This window comes from Callospermophilus lateralis, chromosome 5 (genome assembly GCF_048772815.1).
Source record: "Callospermophilus lateralis isolate mCalLat2 chromosome 5, mCalLat2.hap1, whole genome shotgun sequence".
In the NCBI taxonomy this organism is placed as follows: Eukaryota; Metazoa; Chordata; class Mammalia; order Rodentia; family Sciuridae; genus Callospermophilus; species Callospermophilus lateralis.
The window spans coordinates 35613234-35639158 of NC_135309.1; the positions used below are offsets into that span (position 1 = coordinate 35613234).

Here is a 25925-nt window from a genome sequence, read left to right on the forward strand (position 1 = left end):
TCATGTGGTTATGTTAAATGGTAGACAAAGAATTGGGAACCTGTTAAGACCTGGGAAATTCTAAAAGAACAAAGCAGAAAATTAAGCCAATTTTTAAAATTAATAAGTTGAAAGTAACAAAATTCACATTGTCCATTTCCAAAATTTCCCAATTCAATGTGTCTCCTAGTACAAAGATCCATTACAGGTGTGCCCCATTTTAAGAAAATCCAACTCAAAACCCTGAACCAACAAGAGATAAAAGTTTATAATTTTCACTATTTGACAAAAAAATTTTATGAAGAATTTTTAAAGACAGCAAGTTCACAATACACTGTTTTCCAACTTGATTTATAAGCAGTGTTTTCAGAGGAAAAAAATTTACTACATAAAATGGAGTACACCTGTATAGTAACAAATTTACATTCCACCTATTAGTAGATTATAGAAGTAAATGACAACTGATGATTCAAGCAAGGGATACCTAAAAAAAAAAAAAGGGCCACTCAGGTTTTATAAAGGGAGGGTACATACATAACAACTTACACACAGCAACCACATGCTTGGGACAACTATCTCTCCACTTCACCAACCTACCCATGTTACAACAACATCATATTTTATGTGCTAAGTATGCAAATAGCAATGAAAACTTCTTGAATTGAACAAAGTACAACTCATTTCACACAGTAAGTTCATGTAACTATTCTTTAAGAACTAAGATAAGTTTTGCATTGGAAAAAATGCAATGTTTCCTACTCAGATATTTCTCATATTTCAGTTTATAAAACAAAATTAACCTCTATATGGTCTCTAAAGCAACATCATGTATTTTTTTCAAATTATCCTCTGAAGTGAATCGTTTTGGTAAATTGCTTAAGAATTGTCAAAAGACAGATTTTTGCTATTCTTGGATTCTTCCTCTAAAAAGCTAAATGCATAAGAACAATAAGCAATTATTTTGTTATTAGTTTGGGAAAGGTAAGAATATAGATAATGCTTTAAAAAGACAGTAAGCTGCAAGCTGGTACAAGAAGGTATCATCTCCCTTCTGAGAATAAAATATGAATAGATAAAATTAAATAATACTTTTCAACTTAATTAAAGTTTAAGAAAAAGTCTTTAAGTCTGAAATAAGTCTAGACAGATCCTGAGTAAACTTCATGTGGTTCTTAATTATTTAATCACATCTTAGAAAAATTCTTAAAACCTGTCAGGTAATTAGAAATGGAGATAAAGTCCATTTGAAATAAAATACTACTCAATTTATTTTTACTTGAAACACTCCATTTTTCTTTATTTGGGAGCCTTTAATCTTAAGCTACTGCTAAGAATAGGACACCAAAGTGTAAAATTTTTATAACTGTATGACATGTTATAATGGGTACTGGTATACTGCCAAATGTAATTGGTACTTTTAGAAATTCAGGATTTGTTGTTACATGTCCCTTATACTGACCAAGATTAAACATTTATAATGAAACATAAAAAAACAACTATAAGAATTTTTCTTTTATACAGCTTACTAGCTCTCTTTACATTATCTCAACTGCAAAAGCATGAATCTCTCTTCCATTGTCTCAAACATAAGCTAAAGCATATGTTTTAACAATTATGGTTAACTGGAAGCAATGAAGGGGCATGGGGGGATCATCAACATGCTTTGTTCTACTGAGAAGTCCAACATGTATTCTTTAAATAATGACAGGGAGCGGTGCAGCATTGCTCAAATGAAGCCCATGGGTTATGGAGAAGCCAAAGCTCTGTTAGAGAATTTAAGAGCTACCACTCACTAGTCAAGAACTTATCCAGAGGTTTCTCTATGACAGAACATGTGGAGTCTGAACTACTGCTGCTGCTACTGCCTGGAAGACAAAGAAATGAGCCCAACGCCAACCAAAGAAAGAAAAAACAGGAATATGAACACACAAATAGAGAAAAATTCAGTTCCAGAGAAAGAATTTTAAAGGACAAACAAGCTTTGTATTAAAGAATCAAAACTTACTTTCCCTTAAAACCAGTTTTGGTAGTAATCTATCCAATGTTCTCTACTTCCCAAAGCCATATGGGAGGATTAGCAACTGTATTTAAGATTCACTGTGTGCAAATTTTACTACTCATTTAAAACACTGCATGTTGAAATGACAAGAATAAAAAATGTTAGTTGGTGACATTTAAGTCTATTTAAATTATTTAGGTTGTAAGTTAAAGGAAGTTTTAAAACTTAAAGTCAAATTCAACTAATGTTATAGGTCTGTCACCAATTTCCCTCTCTCCCCTCATGGCATCAAACTATCAAATATAAATATTTATGTTTAAGGTATGACAGCAAAATTGAAAAGGCTCACTGAAAAAATTTAAATTTCTAAGCCTGGAAGGCATATTATCATTAAATATTTTAATATATTAAATAGTGGCATTTTTCTACATAAAGGTTTATTCTTAATAAATCTATTATATGATTTATAGCTTTCTAAACAACAGTTCATTTTGTTAAAAAAAAAAAACTAGATATGAACAAAAAATACATTTCTCTAAGTCAGGGTTTGGCAAACATTTTCTGCAAAAGGACAAATAATATGTGTTTATAGGCCATAAGCCATGTGAAAGCAGCCACAGAACATATGTAAACAAATGAACATAGTTGTTTTAATAACATTTTATTTACAAAACAGATATGGGCTAGACTTGGCCAGAAGGTTGTATTTTACCAACTCCTGCTCTAAATCATGCTTTTCCTCTCTTTTGAATTTATACAATCTTTACAGTTTTTAAATTTGGGACTCCTGATAAAATAGTGATGGGTTTATTTTCAGCAACATCATTTAAATAAGACAAGCAAAATATGCACCAGCTGGAAAACAATGATCCACACTAATGGAAGAGAGTTCTGAAATAAATATTTAGGATAAATAGGCTTGAAATGCAGGCCATTATAATATGTCCATCTCTTTTGCATGTTATCTATAATCTTAGCATGACAAAGTCTTAATTCACACAGGATAACATATGCCCCACATTGGGGTGAGAATGAGCACATATTATAAAGAAAAGGAATTGAATTTTAAAATACAATACTTAAACAAATTTATTATTTAAAAATCTAATGAATTCTAAAGATTAACCTTACTTGAGGAAAAACTCCACATTTTCCTAATTTATTAAAATATGTAGGTTCCTAACAGATCCATGTCCTCACGTAAAATCAAAACTCTACCTAAAATTTCAAAATGTTATACCCACTCTCATAGTTTTATAATTCTAAAAAAAAAATCCAAACTATTCTGAGTAAGCTAAGAACAGGTTAGTGGAGAAAAAAACAATGCAAAGTTAACCAGGTATATGGCATACATCCTCTGTTCTAATTGTTACCATAACTATAAAAGCAAAATAGAAGGCATGCACTCTATTGTCTTAGAAATGTGAAAGCATTATTAGGTAGCAATCCTAAGTATTTCTACCAATTAGAATACTTAACAGAACTTACCCCTTCTCTTTTTCCTTTTCTCTCCATCTTCTCCAACCTCACCCTCTTCATCCTCTTCCTCCTCTGACCCACTGATATCAGAGCCTGATATTTCTTCTCCTTGGATAGAAATTTAATGCAATGATTTTAGTCTGTACAAGGCATTGGTTATTTCAGAAATACTTATACCAATTTTCTTCATTAAGCTTTTTTTTGACTCAAATATACTTCTTATACTTTTTGCAGTACTGGGATTGAACCTGGGCAGGGGTGCTCTATCACCGAGTTACACCCCAGCCCTCTTAATTTTTAATTTGAAGATAGGGTCTCAATAAGTTGCCCAAGCTGGCCTCAAGTTTGTGATCTTCCTGCCTTAGCCTCTTGAATAGCTAGAATTACAGGAGTGTATCACTATGCCTGGCTCAAAATATAAATTTAAATGTTTCAGTGCTCCTAGATAGTATATCAGTTGTGCTAATCTCAGAAATAGCTAAGATGTACACAGAGACTTTATTTTTCCAAAGTTCCTAAAAAAGTTAAAATCTGACCCATTTAAAAATTCAAATAATTATTTTAAATAGAGTTCTAAACATATACAAAAGATTATGTGTTAGAATTATTAGTTCAGTCTTTTTAAATGTGATCTCTTTGGGGAGTATCTTCTCCTTGTTTCCTGCTTAAGATTTCAAATAATTCAATCTGTATATTTTTTGAACCACAAAACTGTCAGTTAACACAGTGATCCCATATCTAGGATTATATCACAAAAAAATTTCAAAGACAGCTTTATCTGTACAAAGATAATGTTAACTACATATTCTCTTAAAGACAAAAAATCAACAAAATGGAACCATTAAATAGTAATACAGAGAAGCACTAAATTAACTTCAAATTAGTTATTTAAAAACATCATTGTCCATACATGAAGTTTTAAGAAAGCAAAGGTAATTGGGGGAAAAAAGTAAAAGACATACAAATTGCAAAAATAAAGGCTGGAAAGAGAATAGTGTCTTAGGTAAAGAAATCATTTAAAATATTTTATTCTTGAGACCAGAAACAATGATGCCGTATCAGCAATGACCATACATAGTGTCCCATTCTATATACCATTCTCCAATAAAAGGAACCAGGGAGAAATGTATTTTAAGATTATGGTAGGGAAGATACAAAATGAGCTTAAAACATTATCTTGCAGGACCAGAAAAACAAGCAGGTGCCTAAAAATAACTTGATGAGAACACCCTGAAAGAATATAGGAACTACCCCACTAGAGCTCCTAATAGCCAAAACTGTGACAATATGAGCAACATAATAAATGATAAAATACTGGATTGTAACACACAGGCTAAATAAAATAAAAATTTGAATAAATAAATGGAGATTCCTCTTCCTAGTAATAGAATTCCAAACACTAAACAAAATGAATGATGAGAATAGAAAATCATCATTGAACAAATGCAACAGAATTATAGTCACAGGCAAGAACCACTGATACATGCTAAAATTAGGAATAAGGTACTTATTTCTCCTACTATCTCTTAGTAGGAGAAATAGGATATTTGCAGAATCTCAAAGTATTTCCCCATAAGATACATATTAATTGCAAATGAAAAAAATAGGTTTACAGTGGAGGAGGCTTACTATGAGAGAACTGCAGACTAGTACAAATTAAAAGACAATCTAAACATTCAGGACCAGCACTCTTCAGGAAAGTCAAGATTCTTCATTTTCTTTTTCTTTTGCAGTGCTGAGAATCAAACCCAGGGCCTTGAACATGCTGGACACATCTCTACCACTGAGCCATATTCCTACTACTGAAGTGTCAAGATTTTGAAAAACAAAAGGTACTAAGGCAACTGGAGGAGATTTAAAAGACAGAAAAAAAAATAGACTAATAAAATTATTGTGTGTGATCCTAGATTGAGTCATGGACTAAAATAAGAAAAAAAAAAAGGTGGCATTGGAAAGATAACTGGCAAAATTTGAAACAGCATATAGATTAGTTGGTGAGATTGTACTGATGTAAATTTCCTGGTTTCAATAATGGTACTGTGACAGATGTTAACATTAGGCAGCTGGATAAGGGTAATGAAGGGTATCATAGAAACTCTGTACTACATAAATTTTCTGTAAGTCTAAAATAATTTTAAAATAAAAAGTTTAAAAATTACTTTAACGCTTTTGCCTACTTTTTATTGTTTATATGATCAACTCTATTAACTAAGTTATAAAAACAAAAGTGCAGAGCAAATAAAATAAAATGTGCTAAAAATAGTATTACCATATGATCCAGCAATTCTACTGTTGTTTTATACCCAAAACATTTAAAACAAGGACTGTCTGCATCCATGAACACAAAGTAAGTCACACAGGCCAAAAGGTGAAAGCAATCCAAATATCCACCAATAGATGAATTGATAAACAAAGTGCAGTGTGTGTGTGTGTGTGTGTGTGTGTGTGTGTGTACACATACATACATACACACACACTGGAATACTTTTCAGCCTTAAAAAGAAAATAAATTGTGACATGCTACAAACATGGATGAATCTTGAAGGTATTATGCTAAGTGAATAAACTTACATAAAAATTAAACTTAGATTTAAAAAATCATTATTTAACAAGTGGACATAGGAAATCTACAAAATACTGTATGATTTTACATATCTAAGGTACCTAGAATGGTCAAATTCATAGAAAGTAGTACAGTGGTCCCCAGGGACTTGGGGGAGAAAGGAATGGAGAATTAGTATTTAATGGGTACAGAATTTCTGTATATGGGATGATAAAAAAGTTCTGGAGATGAAAAGTAATAATAGTTTGCACAAAATATGAATGTATTTAATGCCACTAAACTGGTTAAAATGATACATTTTATGTTTCATATATTTTTGCCTCCTAATAATGTTAAAAATAAAGACAGCAAAATAAAGGTATGCACTGAAAATCAACATAACCAAGAAATTTAAACTCTTTAAAGCATAGTGGCTATAAATACCACCTAGTGGTCACATTTAAAACACCAAATTTCATTAGTTCACTCATTGCTTTTTCTCAATTATCTTACTTTAGTTGATTGAATTAGCACCTTCTCCAAACATATGTGATGGGGTTAGCATCTCTAAATTTCACCTGTGAAGGAACTAGTTTCCTTCCCCAAAGGCTGCACAAGTGCAGTTTCTAAGCCCTCTTTACATGATACACAGAGGAGTTCCTTGCCAATAAGAAGGACCTATCTGTCCCTAACAATGAAGGTGCAGGGAGTGACTAGGTACTTAATGATTGCTGAGATGAATAAGACCTTTAAATTTCCCAACCATTTTGCATTATCATGTTAGAAAATAATTTCCAGCCAGGTGCAGTGACACATACCTGTAACTCTAGCATCTGAGGCTGAGGCAGGAGGATCACAAGTTCAAGGCTAGCCTTAGCAACTCAGTGAGACCCTAAGCAACTCAGTGAAATCCTGTCTCAAAATAAAAAATAAAAAAGGCTGGGGCTACAGATCAGTGGTAAAGCACCCCTGGGTTCAATCCCGTGCTTTAAAAAAAAAAAAAAAAAGAAAGAAAGAAAAAAAAATTTCCCCTCTCACATTCAAATTTGAGTATGAAAGCATATTTTAAGGCTATGCAATGCACTTTTATTGATAGCAAAAACAACTATTATCTTTCCTTAACAATAGTGAGAGGACTGGGGCTGTAGCTCGGTGGTAGAGCACTTGCCTAGCATGTGTGAGGCCCTGGGTACGATCCTCAGCACCACATAAAAATAAATAAATAGAATAAAGATATTGTGAAAAAAAAATTTAAAAAAATAATAATAGTGATACCAATCACAAAGCCAGAACTCTGATCTTTTTCACAATACACACACAGTAGAATGTGCTTCTATACATAGATAAAAATTTATTATTTAATAAGTAAACATAGGAAATTTACAAAAGGTCATGGGAATAAAGATGACAGCTTTAATTTAAAAAAATACAAATGTTATATAATTTATACTTAATTGAAGATGCTAGGTATCAATTGTTTTTCAGAAATATTCTTTTAAATATTTATGTTAGAAGCTCAAAAAAGTTTAATAGGTGATTTCTGTTAGATTGCTTCTCCGTTAACCAACATACTTTTAGCCAAAATTAAGATTTATATTTTTCAAAGAATTTACCTTCTTCCAGCTTTTTCTTCAGTTCTTCTATTTCTTTCTGAAACTGGCGAAGCAGAGCATCCTTTGGATCTTCATTAATTCTAGCTTTATTTTTAATATTCTTAGCACGGTTGGCGTACCGTAATGTACTAATAGTTTCATCATAATTATAATCTGCTGGCCCAATATTTGCACACTGTTGAATTAGAAATGCAAATCATTTTACACTACCATTAATTAATAGTACAACTACAAATAAATCAGAATAGATGTCTGAAGTACATAGGCACTTTGACCTTCTTAAAAAAGAAAGTGTCAATTATATGGGTTTCCAAGTGATACTACTTCAAACTAATACACATGATATATTACAAAAAGGATAATCAAAAATCAAAGACGTAAAATAGTTAATTTTTAAAAAATGAACATAATATCCTTTTTTATGTATTTGTTTTTATATGGTGCTGAGGTTGAACCCAGTGTCTCACATGTGAGAAGTAAGTGCTCTACCACTGAGCTATAGCCCCAGTCCATAATAGTCAATTTTAAAAATGTTATTTATATTACTTATGGACAAATTAGAATTTTATATTTGCTGTATGTTAACGATACCACAAATGAAGTCTTACCATCATGGTTTTTGAGTTTCCTCCTAAAGAATCCTGAAGAAGACGAGTCAATTTTGAGTTACGATAAGGCACATGAGTGCTTTTTCCATCAACCAAGGCAGAAATTACATTACCAAGGGTGGAAAGTGAAAGATTGATTTTTGTAGCTTCCTTCAGGCGCTGTCCAGTAGCTCCAGTTTTTGCTTGTCTTTCTGAGCCCTAGCAATATACAGAGACAAAACTTAAGCTAAAATTATAATAATAATACAGAATATTCTTTTTAAGGATTTTTAAAAAACGCAATTTAACAGTAATATACCTGATATAACACCTGAGATTCACTTCAAAATAATTAAGGAAAGGAAAAAGGGAGCAAGGACAGATGAAACAAGACTGGCCACGAGTTGATAACTGTTAAAGTTGGGTGACAGGAACATAAGGAATCATTATGCTAGTCTACTTTCATATACATTTTAAATACTCCATAATAAGTAGTAAGTTAAACACAAGTCACAATTTTAAAATCTCATGTAAATTACACCTTTCCACATTAATTCTTATTTATGAGATAAATGTAAGTCATAGTACGAGTTATTCCTTAAGTAGGATCCTGTTACTTACAGCAAGATCTACAAGATGAAGCTTCCCCATCCTGACATGCATATTACCATCAACACCTTTTTCACTGCACTCTATAGTAATTGTAAAGATGGCATGTGAACGGGAACTATGTTCATTCATATTAGTTGCACCAACAGAACCTTTAATAAAGGAAGGAAATCCTTAAAAACTGTAACAGAGAGTACGTAAGGTAATAATTAAATACCCAGAATAGTTCAAAATACTTAACATCATTTTAATAAAAGCCAGAGAACATGGCTAGACCATAAAAGTAAAGGTGTGCATTTAGCCATTATATGAAGTTTCCCTTACATTTTTTTTTTTTTTTTTTTTGGTGGTGCTGGGGATTGAACCCAGGGCCTTGTGCATTCAAGGCAAGCACTCTACCAACTGAGCTATAGCCCATCCCTCTCTTACAATTTTTGTTGAAATAAATAATTTACAAAGCCAGACAGGGTGGTATGGTGCCTATATAATCTCAAGTACTTGGGAGGTTGAGAGAGGAGGATCCCTGATACCAGTAGTTTAAGACGAGCCTAGGCAATATAGTGAGAACCCCCTTCCTCCCACTCTTAAAAAAAAAAATTACACAAAAAGAAGAAACGTGTTAAATAACTGGAACAATTATTGCTGATTCAGCTCTCTCTAAAGATAATTATGTTCTAGCAAACTAAACCATGGAAATTCTTGCAAATGTGCTTTAGGAATATATAGTGTAACATTGTTTGCAACAATGAAAGACCAGAAACAACAAATAGGATAATGGCTAATCAATTATAGAATAGTTGTACTTTGGACAACTAAGCCGTCATTAAAAAAAAAAAATAGGCAGAACTGTATCCAATGATGTGAAAGATGCCCACAGCATTTAAATTACGGTGTGGAGCGTATCTAGGATTGAATCCAGGGGTACTTAACATTAAGCCACATCCCCAGTCCTTTCATTTTTTCCTTTTTTAAAAAAAAAATTATTATTTATTTTTATTTTGAGACAGGGTCTCACTAAGTTGCTTAGGGCCTCAGTAAATTGCTGATGCTGAGTTGAAACTTGTCTTGCCTCAGCCTCCCAAACTGCTGGGATTACAGGTATGCACCACCAAGCCCAGTTAGCATCTGACTTTTTAAAAGTCAAGTAAGAGAGGAATATAAAGTTTGATCCCATTTATATGAAGCAAAAACAAAAGCATCCACTTAAAATATATAAAATATTCATGTACTTGTACATTTTTACATGAATATATTGCATAAACATGCTTTTTTTACAATAGTCATGTGCTAATTTTTTTCTTAAATTCCAAAGTATTTTAAAGCATTAATTTCTATCTTCCTACTATTTATGCAGAACTTCTCTGTGCAAACATTGATTTTAGAAATGAGACATTAAAAGAATATATTAGCGTGTGGCTATATTAGAAGTCATATAACTGGAATGTAAACTGCATTGATAAAGTCCAATGAAAGAAAGTACATGAAAAATCAGTGAAAGAACAAAGAAATAATTTATATGAGGAATAGATAGAATTAATCAAAGAAAACATAGGGATCTGCGATTCTATATTTTTCTATTTTCTTTTAAATTAAAATATGAATTTTCTCCAAAAAATACAACCATTAAATTTGATACCACTTTTCAAAAATCACCTAATCAGTCAGTAGCAATATACAAGCTTCTACAGTGTGTTAGGTCTCACTTTATCTTGTTTTTCCCTCACTTAACATTATCTCTTATGTATATAGTATTTTTGTACCATAATTATAAAAAATAGTGATTTATTGATGGTTAGATTGTTTACATCTAAAAATATTTTTCTAGACAATATATCAAGAGTTAGAAATACTAGATCAAAATGAACATTTTTTTAAATGTCAACAGATATTGTTCATATTATCCTTCAAAAATGCCATATCAATTTCCACTCCCACCTCAGTGCCCATTTCTTCAAAGCATAAAATAATCTGGAGCTAGGAGAAGGGGCACATGCCTATAATCCCAGTGGCTCAGGAGGCCGAGGACAGCAAGTTCCAAGCCAGCCTCAGCAACTTATCGAAGACCTAAGTAACTTAACAAGACTCTGTCTCAAAATAATAAGGGTTGAGAATGTTGCTTAGTGGTTAGGTGTCACTGAGTTCAACCCCCTGCCAAAAGCATATCTCTTACTATTGTTTTAATCTGCATTATCCTGATTACTTATGAAGTCATTTCATGTGATCATTGCTCTGTATGATTTTTCTGTGAATAGCACATTATCTTTTGCTCATCTTTCTGTTGAGATTTGGTCATTTTCTTATTGATCATTTTTCTGTTAGTTTATGTATAAAAATTGAATAATGTTTAATTTCTTTGTGTTTGCTAGATCTATAGTCAAGACACAAAAACTTAATATTTTCCCTTTCTATGTTCTTGGCATTTATTTCTAACTTCTAATTGCTATTGGTAACATCACTAGTACTAGGCTTTGGGCACCTATACTTTAAATATTGCTGAAGTTTCTTATTCTTTAGATTAAAAACATAAAACAACTACTAAGATAAATGTAATTTTGATAAGATTTTGTTTTGCTTTCCCTCTCAACAAAAGGGAAGCAGTATAATGCCTGGTTAATACTAATAGCCTACATTCAAATACTCACTCTGCCACTTAGGAACTATACTACCATAGAAAAGTTACTTAAACTAAGTCTCAGTTGGTCATTCAAAAGGTAGGACTTTAGTATCTCCAGAGACTACAGTGAGGATTAAGAGATCATCTTCATGAAGCACTGAGCACAAGTGCTTCCCACTTATTAAGTGCTCAAAAAATGCTCTCAATATTTAGTGTAACTAATAAAAGACAATTATATGAGAGCTTCAAAGATTAGCACAATTAAAAAGAAAAATTTTGGTCAGCATTAAAAACAATCTGATATCTTTCATTCATTTATATTCTCTACATAGTAATCATCAAAGGGAAAGAATTTTCAAGAAACCTTAAAGTTCAGTCTCTATAGAGCAAAGAATCACACTGTTTTTGTCTCTCAACCAATCTATTCAACACGTAGACATTTAATCACAATTATGCACTATACTTACGATTTTTATGGCCTAGTGTCATAATTCTATCCATATCATCAGCATTATTTACCACATAAGCTGATAAATCTTTGATATAAACTCCCACATCAGGCCTTTCTTTAACCTAAAAAAAAAAAAAAGTAAGACTTTACTTACATTTATCATAATAATTCTTCCACAATTTGTTATTTATCATTTGACTCTCAAAAAAAAAAAAAAAAAAAAACTATGGTAGAGGACATGTACACTTCTAATCTGGCAAACTAAAATCTTTGTAAAATACAAAAATACTTGGATGCAATGGCAATGTCAAATTGCTATGGAAGTTTTTAAGCACTTTCTGTGTTCACATTACTGCCAACTGGAAACATTCTTCAAGTTCACATCTGTTCTTGAACTATTGGTCTTCATGAACTTTAAGGTCTTTTCCAATCACATATGAATTCAAAATTCAATTAATAACTGATTAGCTACGAAAGATGAAGAAATAAAATACAATCTCAAATTTGTTAAAGTTTAAAAACTGAGAATTTGTTAAGGTTTTAAAAATATGCTTAATATGCATAAGGCTTTGGGTTCTATTCCCAGCACAAAAAAAAAAAAAAATTTATTGTCAGGAGCTGTCCATGGGTTGCATGTGAGTCACCATTCATAGAAGCCTCATGGTAGAGACATCTGGTGTCTGGGAATGATTCTGGTCAATTACCCAGGGACAATGTGAATCTCTATCTGGCTCTGCAGTGACCCACCACAGCACCTGAGATGCGTGTGACCTGCGAAGACATCAATCAACCTGCTGACTGCAAGATATCACCAAGCAAGACTCCACCCTTAAAACCTTATCCCTGCTTTTGATGTACCCCCTAAAATAAACCACCAGAGCCATTTTTATCATGTCTAGTTCCAGAACCCATGAGCACTAGATCTATCAGGGGCTCTACTTTCTGTAAATATATTTCTGAGTATTTGTGCTTTGTTATTCACTAATTATTTTGAGATTGATTATAAATCTTAGGGTGGCCAGGATTATCCTGGGCAGGAAGAAGAACCCCTTAATGAGATGTTGGCCGTTATCCCCCTGATAATTTATCATAAAAAATTTAATTTCTATAACAATACAGTTATAGTGGGGGCATTTATGGTTTACTTGAAACACAATTAGTATTTATAGGCAAGGAGCAAGTATACTAAACATTCTGAAATGGGTGGGAGGGCTCACCCAAAGAACAACTGTCCCATATAAATTTCAATGTCCTAGTAGATATTTACATGGATTAAAAAACTATTCATAATTATCTGAGACTAAGATATAAAGACAGAGGTCTTTTCCATAATAGTAATAACAATAATATAAAAATACAGAAAAACTGAAGAAAGAATTGTACTTAATTTTTCTCAGAACTCTACCAAAAGCTAATCACTGTTTTAAAAGACCATGTCATTGACAACGACACCAATCAAGTGTTCCGATTACTATTACAACACACATGTATGTTATAATATTCTATATCTGTAGTTCTTGCAGTCATGGTGATTCTCCATGCCTCTAACTATTTCATTACATCCTCAACTGTGGTCCCCCATCTAAGCATTTCCACATTGAAGTACTAGCATTTTATTTTTAAATTACTGTTATTCTCCTTTTTATTACAGTAGGGTAGTATACTAAATTTTTTAAAATTATGTATGTTGGTAGATTTTATCACCTGTGAATTTCATTTCAGGATAGTCAAAAGGGCATTACAAAATGTTATTAAAAAAAGAGCATAAGGTCTAATAGGGTTGAGAACCACTGGCAAGAATGTTCCTGAGAATAAATCTGATCTATAATTTAAAGTACAAAAACAGAAGTGTTCCTTCTAAATAATTTTTTTCCCAAAAGTTTGAAAAATAAAACAACAAACTTTTCAGAGGCAAAAACACTAAAAGATAAGAAAACTAAAGATGACAACTAGCAACAAAAAAAGAAATGGTTTCTACAATTTGCTATGTACATGTTATCATTACAGAATAGCCTTCATTATTCAATAATTATTTTTTAATATTTTTAGTTGTAGATGAACACAATACCTTTATTTTACTTATTTATTTTTATGTGGTGCTGAGACTCAAACCTAATGCCTCAAACATGCTAGGCAAGCTGAGCTACAACCCCAGCCCAACAAATAATTCTTAATGCTCCAATATGCTGTATCAAAACTCTATTTATATAAGCTTAAAATGAAAAATGCTAACAAATATTATTACATGTCAGACACTGACTTAAACACTTTAATTTGTTAATGTTGGCATCAATCCTATGAAGTAGATCCTATTATTATTTCCATTTTCATGTGACAGAACTAAGACTCACAGAGGTTAAGTAATTTGATCAAGATCAGAGCTAGAATTCAAACTAAGAGAGCAGGACCCCAGAAACCATCCTCTTAATCCTAAATGATATTACAATTCACTTGCTACATGACCCTGAGCAATGGATGAAACCCCTGTAAATTTCAGTTACCATATCAGGAAAAGTAAACTGTTAGGAAGATTAAATTAAATGAAATATCACTACTACCAACTGCCATTGACTACATCAAATGTCTACACAATTGGAAAGGTTCAGTAATGGTGGCTGTTGCTATGCTGCATATATTCTTCACCATCCTACAATGGTGGCTATTGTAATTCTACCCCATTCTACTGTTATTCTGCATGTTATTCACCTCTATTTTACTGAAAACGAAATTTCAAAAAAATTTTTAATATTAATATTTAAAGGCTATTCTTTCCTTGTTATTTGTCTCATATTTTACAGGGTTAAAAATATGACAGTATCTAACAAACTGACATCATTTACTACTTGACTCACAAGTCTTGCTTCAGTAACTCCCCATCTCCTTTGTCTAAATTTAATAAGAGGGCTGGGGATGTGGCTCAAGCGGTAGCGCGCTCGCCTGGCATGCTTGCGGCCTGGGTTCGATCCTCAACACCACATACAAACAAAGATGTTGTGTCCGCCGAGAACTAAAAAATAAATACTAAAAAATTCTCTCTCTTTCTCCCTCTCCCACTCTCTCTTTAAAAAAAAAAATAAATAAATAAAAATAAAAATAAATTTAATAAGAAATAAATGTACAAGGTTACTTAAAACATTAAAAGTATTTTTTATACAAAAAGGTTCTTAATTTAGTAAATATTCTATTGCTTTGGAAAGTATTCCAATTTCAGTTACCCTTACCTCTAATCTCTGTGTCTGATCCTTGCCCAAAAGGTCACGAACTTCTTCATTATATATTTCCAAATATGACACTCGAACCAAAAATCTATAAATAAAATATTTTAAGCACATAAAAAGCAGTGAAATGTTTATGGGACCCGTTTTAAAATGAGTTTATAACTGTAAAACTTTCTTGTGTTTGTATTTCTTATTAATAGAAAATAAAAGAATTCCCTTTTACCTTGTATCACCCTCTGCTTTTGCAATATGACCAAATATGTGAGCAAATGAATTGGGAATGATTCCTCTAAGTTCAGGAACAGCTCGAACACCTTCCATGGTAAAAGTTTTGCCTGTTCCAGTTTGTCCATATGCAAAAATAGTTCCTGAAAATGATCAAGATAATCAGCCACTTTTTACAGCCTGATGTGACAGAACAATAACTCTTAAAATTAATTCCTTTGATATTGTGATGTAATTTCTTCCCTGAATTCAAAATTTGCTCTAGTACAGATTCCATCTTTATTATCAACATGTACAATATGAACTCTGTGCCACATAAATAAAACACTGCTAAAGCACTAGTCAATAAGATATTACTAATTAATAAAAAAATCTTAAACCCCAAATGCAAGAATCTTATTCTTAATTATAAGAAATTTCTTTTAATATGTATTATTTATTGTAGACATTAAATTGTAGAAGGCAGCAGAAGAACACAGGATCTGGAGCAAAAAGACTTCAATCTGAATCCATATCTGCCCATTTTTAGCTACTTGACCTTGGACAATTTATCTACCCAGAGATTGTCTCCCTGATGGTAAAACAGGGTTAAGAATATTCTATATTGATAGTTAAGAATCAAATGAAACAATTTAATTCAAATAACCAGGATGGGGTTGTAGCTCAGTGGTAGAGCACTTGCCTAGCACGTGTGAGGCACTGGGTTTGATTCTCAGCACCACATATAAAACAAGTAAATCAATTAAAGTCCATCAATAACTAATAAAAATATTTTTAAAAACACAAATAACCAAAATTGTGCCTGGTGGAGAGTACCAGTAAATGGTGGGGTTTTTTCCCCTTATTAATCCTAAATAAATTCATTTTTTAAAATTGTTTTAAAGTAACATTTATAAGAAATATGGGGTGTTAACTAAAAAGTGACAATGCAATTCTTACAGATTAACTAGAGACACAACTTAAAACCTTCTAAATACCTAAACTTTTTCATCCCACAAATATTTACAACACACCTGAGTGTGGCATTGTGCTAGGCACTAGGGCCAGAGTCACAAACAAGACTAATAAAATCCTTAATCTTAAAGTGCTTATAATTTTGGGGAAAAGATACTAGCAAAACAATTTTTAGCCTGACGAGTACTGAGAAAACTGTTCCAGATGAGAGTAGGATATAAACCAGACCAGGGAATGGCTAGGAATAGCAGTCAGAAAAGGCTTTCCAGAAGAGGTACGGTTTAAGATAAGATCTGAAACACAAATGAGATGGGAATAGAGTAGAAGAGGCAAAAGGGAAGAAAGAGAATGGAGGTTTTCAGACACTGAAATGAGATCAGAAAGCAAGAAACATGTAAAATGTAAGGTAGATACATAGAGAGCAAGAGAAACTAAACTAGCAATGTCCTAATCACACAGGGTCATGAAAACTGTATTAAAGTTTTTAGGCCTTATCCTGAAGCAGAGTGAAGCCATAGAATGATTTTTCTATGGTTATATTGTGGACAGTTGGAATAAAGCATAGGTAGACATAGAGAAACCAGTTAGAGAGCTGGAGTCAGGAGATGATATGGCATGAGAAGATAGCCTAGGATGTATAGCATAAATGAAAAAAAGTTCCTTAACTATGAATACTCTATTCAGTTAACCTCAAAGGACATCATCATTTTCAGACATTTTTAAAAATAAATCAATCACACCAGAAATAATTTTTTACACATTGGAGTATAAAGTCTCAGTTTTTTCAAACTGGCTATTTCAAATTCTGCCATTAGGAATGTAACTTATTACATTCAAAGGATCTGAAAATATTGTAACCCTTATAGAGACACAATGAATTACTAAATAATAAGCTCTATCATGATATAGCTACTATTTACTGATCATTTCCTATGTACTAGGCCATGCACCTTACATGCAATTATATTTCTTTTTTTTAACCCCAATCCTAAGGGATAGACACTATTTGTATTCCCATAATTTATTTAGGGAAAAAGAGGCTTAAGTTTATTAATTTGGTCAATGTCATAAATGCAGAGACAAGGTGTGAACATAGTCCATCTGGCTACAGAGCCCATATTTTTTCAACAGTATGAAATGGTCAAAATTTTTTTTAACTTAAAATTAGTTCCTATTTCAATTTCTGTGACTGCATTAAATACTTAAAATTTACTAATTAAAAAAAACTATTAATCTATACTTTTTACACCTGAGAAAAGAAGATCATGGATTTCCTATAATAAGAGAATCTCATCTCAATTTTAGAGAGTCAGAATTTCTGGTTTTAAAATGTCAAACTTAAACAATTCTAATGGCATATAGTTTCCTTCAACATGAATCTCTTAAAACTTTACTTGTTAATATCAATAACTGTCCTCAGGAGGCTGAGGTAGGAGGATCACAAGTTCAAAGTCAGCCTAGGCAACATTAGTAAGACCTTGTCTCAAAGAAAGAAAAGAGGAAAAGCCAGGTATGGTGGCACATGTATCAATAAACCCAGGAGGCTGAAGCAGGATTGTGAGTTCAGGGCAGCCTAGGCAACTTAGCAAAACCCTATCTCAAAATAAAAAATGAAAAGGGTAGATGATTGGTAGAACACTCCTAGGTTCAATCTGTAGCACCCCAAAAAACAAAACAAAAAAAACTAAAACTGGATTGAGGTTTTTACTCAGTCTTCTCATTACTGTCATATATTAAAAATGGTAAAAGATCCACATAAAAACATGAACATTAATGTTCGTGGCAGCTTTATTCATAATTGCTAAAACTTGGAAGAAACCAACATATCTTCAGTAGGCATAAGGATATAATACCATCCAGACAATGAATTATTCTTTGTCATTAAAAAAATGAGTTATTATCAAATCATAAAAGAGTATGGAAACTTAAAAGCATATTACTAAGTAAAAGAATTTTATCTCATTCTGAAAACTACAAAAGTATAGAGGCAGTAAAACAATCAGTGGCCGCCAAGGTTAAAAGGGAGGTTGGGATGAACAGGCAGAAAGCACAGAGAATTTTTAGGGTGATGAAACTACTATGCATAAAACAAGGGTAGGTAGATATTAGCATTAATTTATCTAAACCATAGAATACACAACAGCAAGAGGGAACCCTAATGAGCTATGGAGTTTGGATATAATGATGTATTGACACAGGCTCATCATTTTAACACATATGCCAACCTGGAAGGGGATAATTGATTAAGAAGGAGACTGTGAATGTATGGGGATGAGAGTTATATGGAAACTCTCTACTTTCTGTTGGTAATTTTGCTATGAAATTAAAAACACTTAAAATAAAATTTATTAATTTCTTTAAATTGTTTTATTTATTTATTTATTTTGTTTTTATTTATTTATTTTGGGACTCATTATGTTGTCCAAGCTGGTCTCAAATTCCTAGGCTCAAGTAATCCTCACGTCCCACCCTCCACAGTGGCTGTGACTACAGAGGCATGCCACTGTGCCTGGACAAAATTATTTTAAAATGGTATAAAGATTATGTACTTGTCATTGAGAATCCAAGAAGTTATAGCTAAATCATATTTCAATAATGGAGAGTACACTGCATTACATATTATTTTGGTACTTTTTTTATGTTTTCTCTTGTTAATGACAATTTTCAGTCAGACATTGAAAAGTAGGTATAAACTCTTGATAGTCGAATACTATTCTCTCTATATATTTATTTTTAAAACACATAATTCTGTTATTTCAAAATTAAACTAGTGATATTTCAGTTTCCAACCAAGATAAACAAGGACTAAATTAACCTACCTTCTTGGCTAAAACTAAAAGTATACAAAAGTACACAAAATCACAGTTTAATTTTTTTATACAATACCTTTATTCTTATTTTTATTATTTTTTATGTGGTGCTGAGGATTGAACCCAGAGCCTCTCACATGCTAAGCAAGCATTCTATCACTGAGCTACAAACACAGCCCCCAAACCACAGTTTTAAAAACAATGAACATTCAGGAGAAAAATTGAAGGCATTCCCCCTAAAATCTGGAACAAGACAGAGATGCCCTCTATCACCACTTCTATTCAATATAGTTCTCGAAACACTGGCCAGAGCAATTAGACAGACGAAAGAAATTAAAGGCATAAAAATAGGAAAGGACGAACTTAAATTATCACTGTTTGCAGATGACATGATTCTATACCTAGAAGACCCAAAAGGGTCTACAAAAAAACTACTAGAACTAATAAATGAATTTAGCAAAGTGGCAGGATATAAAATCAACACGCATAAATCAAAGGCATTTCTGTATATCAGCGACAAAACTTCTGAAACGGAAATGAGGAAAAACACTCCATTCACAATATCCTCAAAAAAAATTAAATACTTGGGAATCAACCTAACAAAAGAGGTGAAAGATTTATACAATGAAAACTACAAAACCCTAAAAAGAGAAGTAGAAGAAGATCTTAGAAGATGGAAAAATATACCCTGTTCATGGATAGGCAGAACTAACATCATCAAAATGGCGATATTACCAAAAGTTCTCTATAGGTTTAATATAATGCCAATCAAAATCCCAACAGCATTTCTTGTAGAAATAGAGAAAGCAATCATGAAATTCATATGGAAAAATAAAAGACCCAGAATAGCAAAAGCAATTCTAAGCAGGAAGTGTGAATCAGGTGGTATAGGGATCCCAGATTTAAAACTATATTACAGAGCAATAGTAACAAAAACAGCATGGTACTGGTACCAAAACAGGTGGGTGGACCAATGGTACAGAATAGAGGACACAGAGACTAATCCACAAAGCTACAACTATCTTATATTTGATAAAGGAGCTAAAAGCATGCAATGGAGGAAGGACAGCATCTTCAACAAATGGTGTTGGGAAAACTGGAGATCCATATGCAACAAAATGAAACTGAATCCCCTCCTCTCGCCATGCACAAAAGTTAACTCAAAGTGGATCAAGGAGCTTGATATCAAATCAGAGACTTTGCGTCTGATAGAAGAAAAAGTTGGCTCCGATCTACATATTGTGGGCTCGGGCTCAAAATTCCATAATAGGACACCCATAGCACAAGAGTTAATAACAAGAATCAACAAATGGGACTTACTTAAACTGAAAAGTTTTCTCTCAGCAAGAGAAACAATAAAAGAGGTAAATAGGGAGCCTACATCATGGGAACAAATTTTTACTCCTCACACTTCAGATAGAGCCCTAATATCCAGAGTATACAAAGAACTCAAAAAATTAAACAATAAGAAAACAAATAACCCAATCAATAAATGGGCCAAAGACCTGAACAGACACTTCTCAGAGGAGGACTTACAATCAATCAACAAGTACATGAACAAATGCTCACCATCTCTAGCAGTCACAGAAATGCAAATCAAAACCACCCTAAGATACCATCTCACTCCAGTAAGATTGGCAGCCATTATGAAGTCAAACAACAACAAGTGCTGGAGAGGATGTGGGGAAAAGGGTACTCTTGTACATTGCTGGTGGGACTGCAAACTGGTACGGCCAATCTGGAAAGCAGTATGGAGATTCCTGGGAAAGCTGGGAATGGAACCACCATTTGACCCAGTTATTGCCCTTCTCGGACTATTCCCTGAAGACCTTAAAAGAGCGTACTACAGGGATACTGCTACATTGATGTTCATAGCAGCACAATTCACAATTGCTAGACTGTGGAACCAACCTAGTTGCCCTTCAATAGATGAATGAATAAAAAAAAAATGTGGCATTTATACACCATGGAGTATTACGCAGCACTAAAAAATGACAAAAACATGGAATTTGCAGGGAAATGGATGGCACTAGAGCAGATTATGCTTAGTGAAGCTAGCCAATCCCAAAAAAACAAATACCAAATGTCTTCTTTGATATAATGAACAACTAAGAACAGAGCAGGGAGGAAGAGCAGGAAGAAAAGATTAACACTAAACAGATACATGAGGTGGGAGGGAAAGGGAGAAAAAAAGGAAATTGCATGGTAATTGAGGGAGACCCTCATTGTTATACAAAATTACATATAAGAGGTTGTGAGGGGAATGGGAAAATTAACAAAGAGAGAAATGAATTACAGTAGATGGGGTAGAGGGAGAAGATGGGAGGGGAGGGGAGGGGGGATAGTAGAGGATAGGAAAGGTAGCAGAATACAACAATCACTAATAGGGCATTATGTAAAAATGTGGATGTGTAACCTATGTGATTCTGCAATCTGTATTTGGGGTAAAATTGGGAGTTCATAACCATCTTGAATCTAATGTATGAAATATGATGTCAAGAGCTTTATAATGTTTTGAACAACCAATAAAAATAAATAAATAAAAAACAATGAACATTCATAAACAAAGGACTGTGATTTCTGAAAAATGAGACACAAATGAGGTGGGTCTCTTGATTTCCCATCTTACTGCCTTAAGAGAAAATCCAAGCCATGGAGCAGGAGGGAGAACTCAGAAACCAGAAGATACCCTGAGCTAAGAAGAAGGTGCTGAGAAACTACAAAGTAAGTCCGAAGAGGAGGACACAGTACCAGAGAAGAGAGAACTGAATAGAGTGAGCTCTGTACATCTGCCCAGGGTCCTCCGAAAGTATTCTGCTGAAACTGATAGGCTTATATGAGAAACTATCTAAATGGGGGGATGGGAGGATCAGCTAGACAGATTGTAAAAAAGAATACTCAGCATTCACACAGGCCAGGAATAGTATCTATTTCCACAGGCAGACTGGAAAAGTCCATGACAGGACATTAGGTACAAGTATGCAAAAGGGTCTTTGCCTCAATGGGGAACAGTTAACCTCAGATTAAACAGTGCTCTGATACTTACTAACAAGTATTAAAAGAGTGATCTGAATGAATCAAATTGTTTTCAAGGCACTGCAAAACTCATAAATATTTATAGGAATAAAAAAAATCCAAGACCAAGGTAAATTCAGAATGTCTTGCATCCAACCAGAAATTGCCAACTTTGCAAAAAAGCAAAACTATATTAGCCATAACGAAGAAATGAATCCATCAATCAAAACTAACGCATGGGGTTGGGGTTGTAGCTCAGAGGTAGAGTGTTTGCCTCGCACTTGTGAAACATTGGGTTCTATCCTCAGCACACATAAAAATAAAATAAACAAAATAAAGGTATCTACAACTAAAAGAAATTTTTTAAAAAACTAATGCATAAATGATACAGATGTGAGAATTAGCAGACAAGTACATTCAAATAGTTATAAAAATTGTATTTCATAGGTTAAAAGGCCAAGTAGAAACATGGATGGAAAACATAAAGTCCATATGAAACTTCTAGAGGTGAAACCTACAATGTGTGAAATGAAAAATACAATAAACACTATTAATAGCAGATTAGGTACTATAGAAGAAAAGACTGGTAAACTAGGAAACACACTAACAGAAACAACCCAGAGAGAAAACAGAAAAAAAAGAGAGAGAGAGAGAGAGAATTAGTGAGCTGTGCTATAATTTCTAACAGCCTAGTTTTTGATTGTTGTATTCTGCTACCTTTCCTATCCTCTACTATCCCCCCTCCCCTCCCCTCCCATCTTCTCTCTCTACCCCATCTACTGTAATTCGTTTCTCTCTTTGTTAATTTTCCCATTCCCCTCACAACCTCTTATATGTAATTTTGTATAACAATGAGGGTCTCCCTCCATTACCATGCAATTTTCTTTTTTTCTCCCTTTCCCTCCCATCTCATATATCTCTAACAGCCTAGTTTTTAAAAATATTTTTTTAGTTGTCAATGGACCTTCCTTCCTTTATTTATTTATTTATTTATTTATGGTACTGAAAATCAAACCCAGTGCCTTGCACATGCTAGGCAAGCACTCTACCACTGAGCCACAACCTCAACCCCAAACAGCCTAATTTTTAGCCTTCCTACATGTCTTTGGAATTCCCCCAAAAGGTTGGAGGCAAGGAAAGAAAAAATGTCCAGAAATAATGGTTGAAATTTGTCCAAATTTGATGAAAACTACAAACTACAAATTCAAAATGCTATTTAACAAACCACACACACGAGAACACAAATAAAAACATACCAAAGCATACCATAATCAAATACCACATAACCAACAACAAAGAACAAAAACTTTAAAACAACCAGAGACCTACTATTTACACATAACTATAATGCACTAATAAAAACAGTTTTAAAAAATAGAGGAAGAGGGGCTGGGGTTATAGCTCAGTGGCAGAGCGCTTGCCTCATACTTGTGAGGCACTGGGTTTGATCCTCAGCACCACATTAAAAAAAAAAAATTAAAATAAAGACATTGTGTCCATATTAAAAAAAATAGAGGAAGAAGGACATGCTATGTACAGAAGAACAAAAATGAGAATGAAAGCAGCTTTTTGATCAGAAACAATGCAAGTGAGAGGACAAGAGCACAATTCTTTAAAGCACTAAAAAGAGAAACCGTCAACCTAGATTGTATAGTGAACATATATTTTTCTTTTTTGGGGGCACTGGGGATTTAACCCTGGGGTGCTTTACCACTGAGTTACATTCCCAGTCATTTATATATTTATTTTTTGAGATAGGGTCTCACTAAGTTGCTGACCTTGATTCAAGAGAGTAAAGTAGGAGAATTGCAAGTTCAAGATCAGCCTGGGCAATTAGCAAGGCCCTCAGCAACTTAGTGAGAGTCTGTGTCAAAATAAAATAAAAAGGGTTGAGAAGTAGTTTAGTGTAGAATCCCCAGTGTTCAATGCCTGTACAACATAGACACACACACACAAAAAAAAAAAAAAAAAAAAGTGAAATGAATGCTTTTTTTTGACTATAGGAGCTGAAAGAATTCATAGGCAGTAAATCTGCACTATTATAAATGTTAAAGTTTTTCAAGCAGAAGGAAAATAGTATTAGATAGAAATATAAATCTGCATAAAGCAATGAGTACCAAAAATGATACTATATAAAATTTTTTCTTGGGCTGGGATTGTGGCTCAGTGGTAGTGCGCTCACCTAGCACGGGCAGGACCCGAGTTCGATCCTCAGCACCACATAAAAAAATAAAAATAAAAATAAAATGTTTTTTCTTATTATTTAAGTATCTTTAAAAGATAACTAATGGTTTAAACAAAAATAACAATATGTTATGGAATTTATGATATGAAGAAGTAAAATATGTGAAAATAACAACAAAATTTGAGAGGAAAGAAATAAAATCTACTGTTAAAAAATTCTTGTACATTGTGGTATAATATCATTTGAAGGTATACCATAATATATTAAAAATTTATATCATAAATCTTAACACAACCACAGACTAAAACAATTGTGTATTCCTATAAACCAACAAAGATAAAACAAAATGATAAGAATACTTAATTAAAAAAAAAAAGAAGAACAAAGAACAAATGAGACAAAAAGAAATAGCAAGATGACAGGTTGCAACCCAAACACATAATCCCATTAAATGTAAATACTCTTAAAAACCTCAATACCCCAAATAAAAAGCAAAAAATATAATAAAACAAAACAAACACAAAAAAGAGATGATAGATCTGGAGTGCACCTCAGTGGCAGAGTATCTGCCTAGCATGCGTGAGGGCCTTGGGTTTGATCTCCAGCACCACACACACACACAAAAACAAAGACAGCAAAACTGAATTTAAAAAGCAAGACTGACTTATATGCTGTTGTGCAGAAAAGAACAAAGCCAACCTGAGGCTGCTGTTGTTTGAAAGCCCTGCTTGTAAGACTGGCCCTTGGGAATTTGAAGTTAGGGGGTTTCCATCATTCCCTAGCTGAAAAGAGTGCCTGCTCTTGCCTAAATAGTTTATACAAAACAATGTCATTTATATATTTATTTTTTGAGATAGGGTCTCACTAAGACCCTATCTCAGCTTTCCTGCTAAAAGTCTGGGATGCTGGCATGTTCTGGGCTCACAGTTCCTATGTGACCAGTGCCCAGTAAAAGCATTGGGCACTGAGTCTCTAATGAGCTTCCTCAGATAGACAATACTTTATATGTATTTTCATACTGAAAGCCAAAAAAATTAAGCACATTGTATATTCTGGGTGACCAATAGGAAAGAACTCTTAAAAATTTGCATCTAGTTTCCTGGAAACTTTGCTCCAAGCACATTTTACCTTTTCTAAACTTTTTTTTCTTTTTATAAGTACAACTATATGATCATCTTGTGAGTCCTCTGAACAATCACTGAATCTAGGGTGATCATGAGGGTCTCCACTGCACTTACCTAATAGAAATGGACTTCCAATATAAAAACACATAAAGGTTAACAGAATGGGAAAAGAGTCATGCATGTTAACACTAATCAAAAAAAAAAAGCTGGAGTATCTATGTTAATATCAGACAAAGCAGGTTCCAGAGCAAAGAATATTACCAGAGAAGAAGAAGTAATTTCATAATTTCATAAAGAGGTTTTTTCATCAAGATAACCTAAAAATCCTAAGCATCTATGCATGTACACACAGAATTTCAAAACACATGAAACAAAAACTGATAGAAAAAGGCTAATATGAAAATATGTTCAGAAACTTCAATACTCCTCTGTCAATAACTGACAGACCAAGTAGATTGAAGATAAATAAGTACACAGATGATTTGAATAGCACTATCAAATTGACCAAATAGACATTTACA

At 33.1% G+C, this 25925-nt stretch overlaps 1 protein-coding gene across 2 annotated transcripts in view; it reads right to left on the bottom strand.

Moving 5' to 3' along the window:
- Kif3a (kinesin family member 3A) overlaps positions 1-25925 on the bottom strand; it is a 46738-nt gene that overhangs the window by 13153 nt on the left and 7660 nt on the right. The window contains exons 3-10 of one of the 2 annotated variants that reach the window (XM_076856451.2): positions 15315-15459; positions 15095-15179; positions 11890-11995; positions 8821-8960; positions 8221-8418; positions 7613-7787; positions 3467-3565; positions 1773-1844 (exon numbers count right to left, since the gene is read on the bottom strand). In XM_076856451.2, the coding sequence (XP_076712566.1) occupies positions 1773-1844; positions 3467-3565; positions 7613-7787; positions 8221-8418; positions 8821-8960; positions 11890-11995; positions 15095-15179; positions 15315-15459 (1020 nt within the window). The remainder of the gene's footprint in view (positions 1-1772; positions 1845-3466; positions 3566-7612; positions 7788-8220; positions 8419-8820; positions 8961-11889; positions 11996-15094; positions 15180-15314; positions 15460-25925) is intronic. The other variant, XM_076856450.2, reaches the window with a different exon arrangement.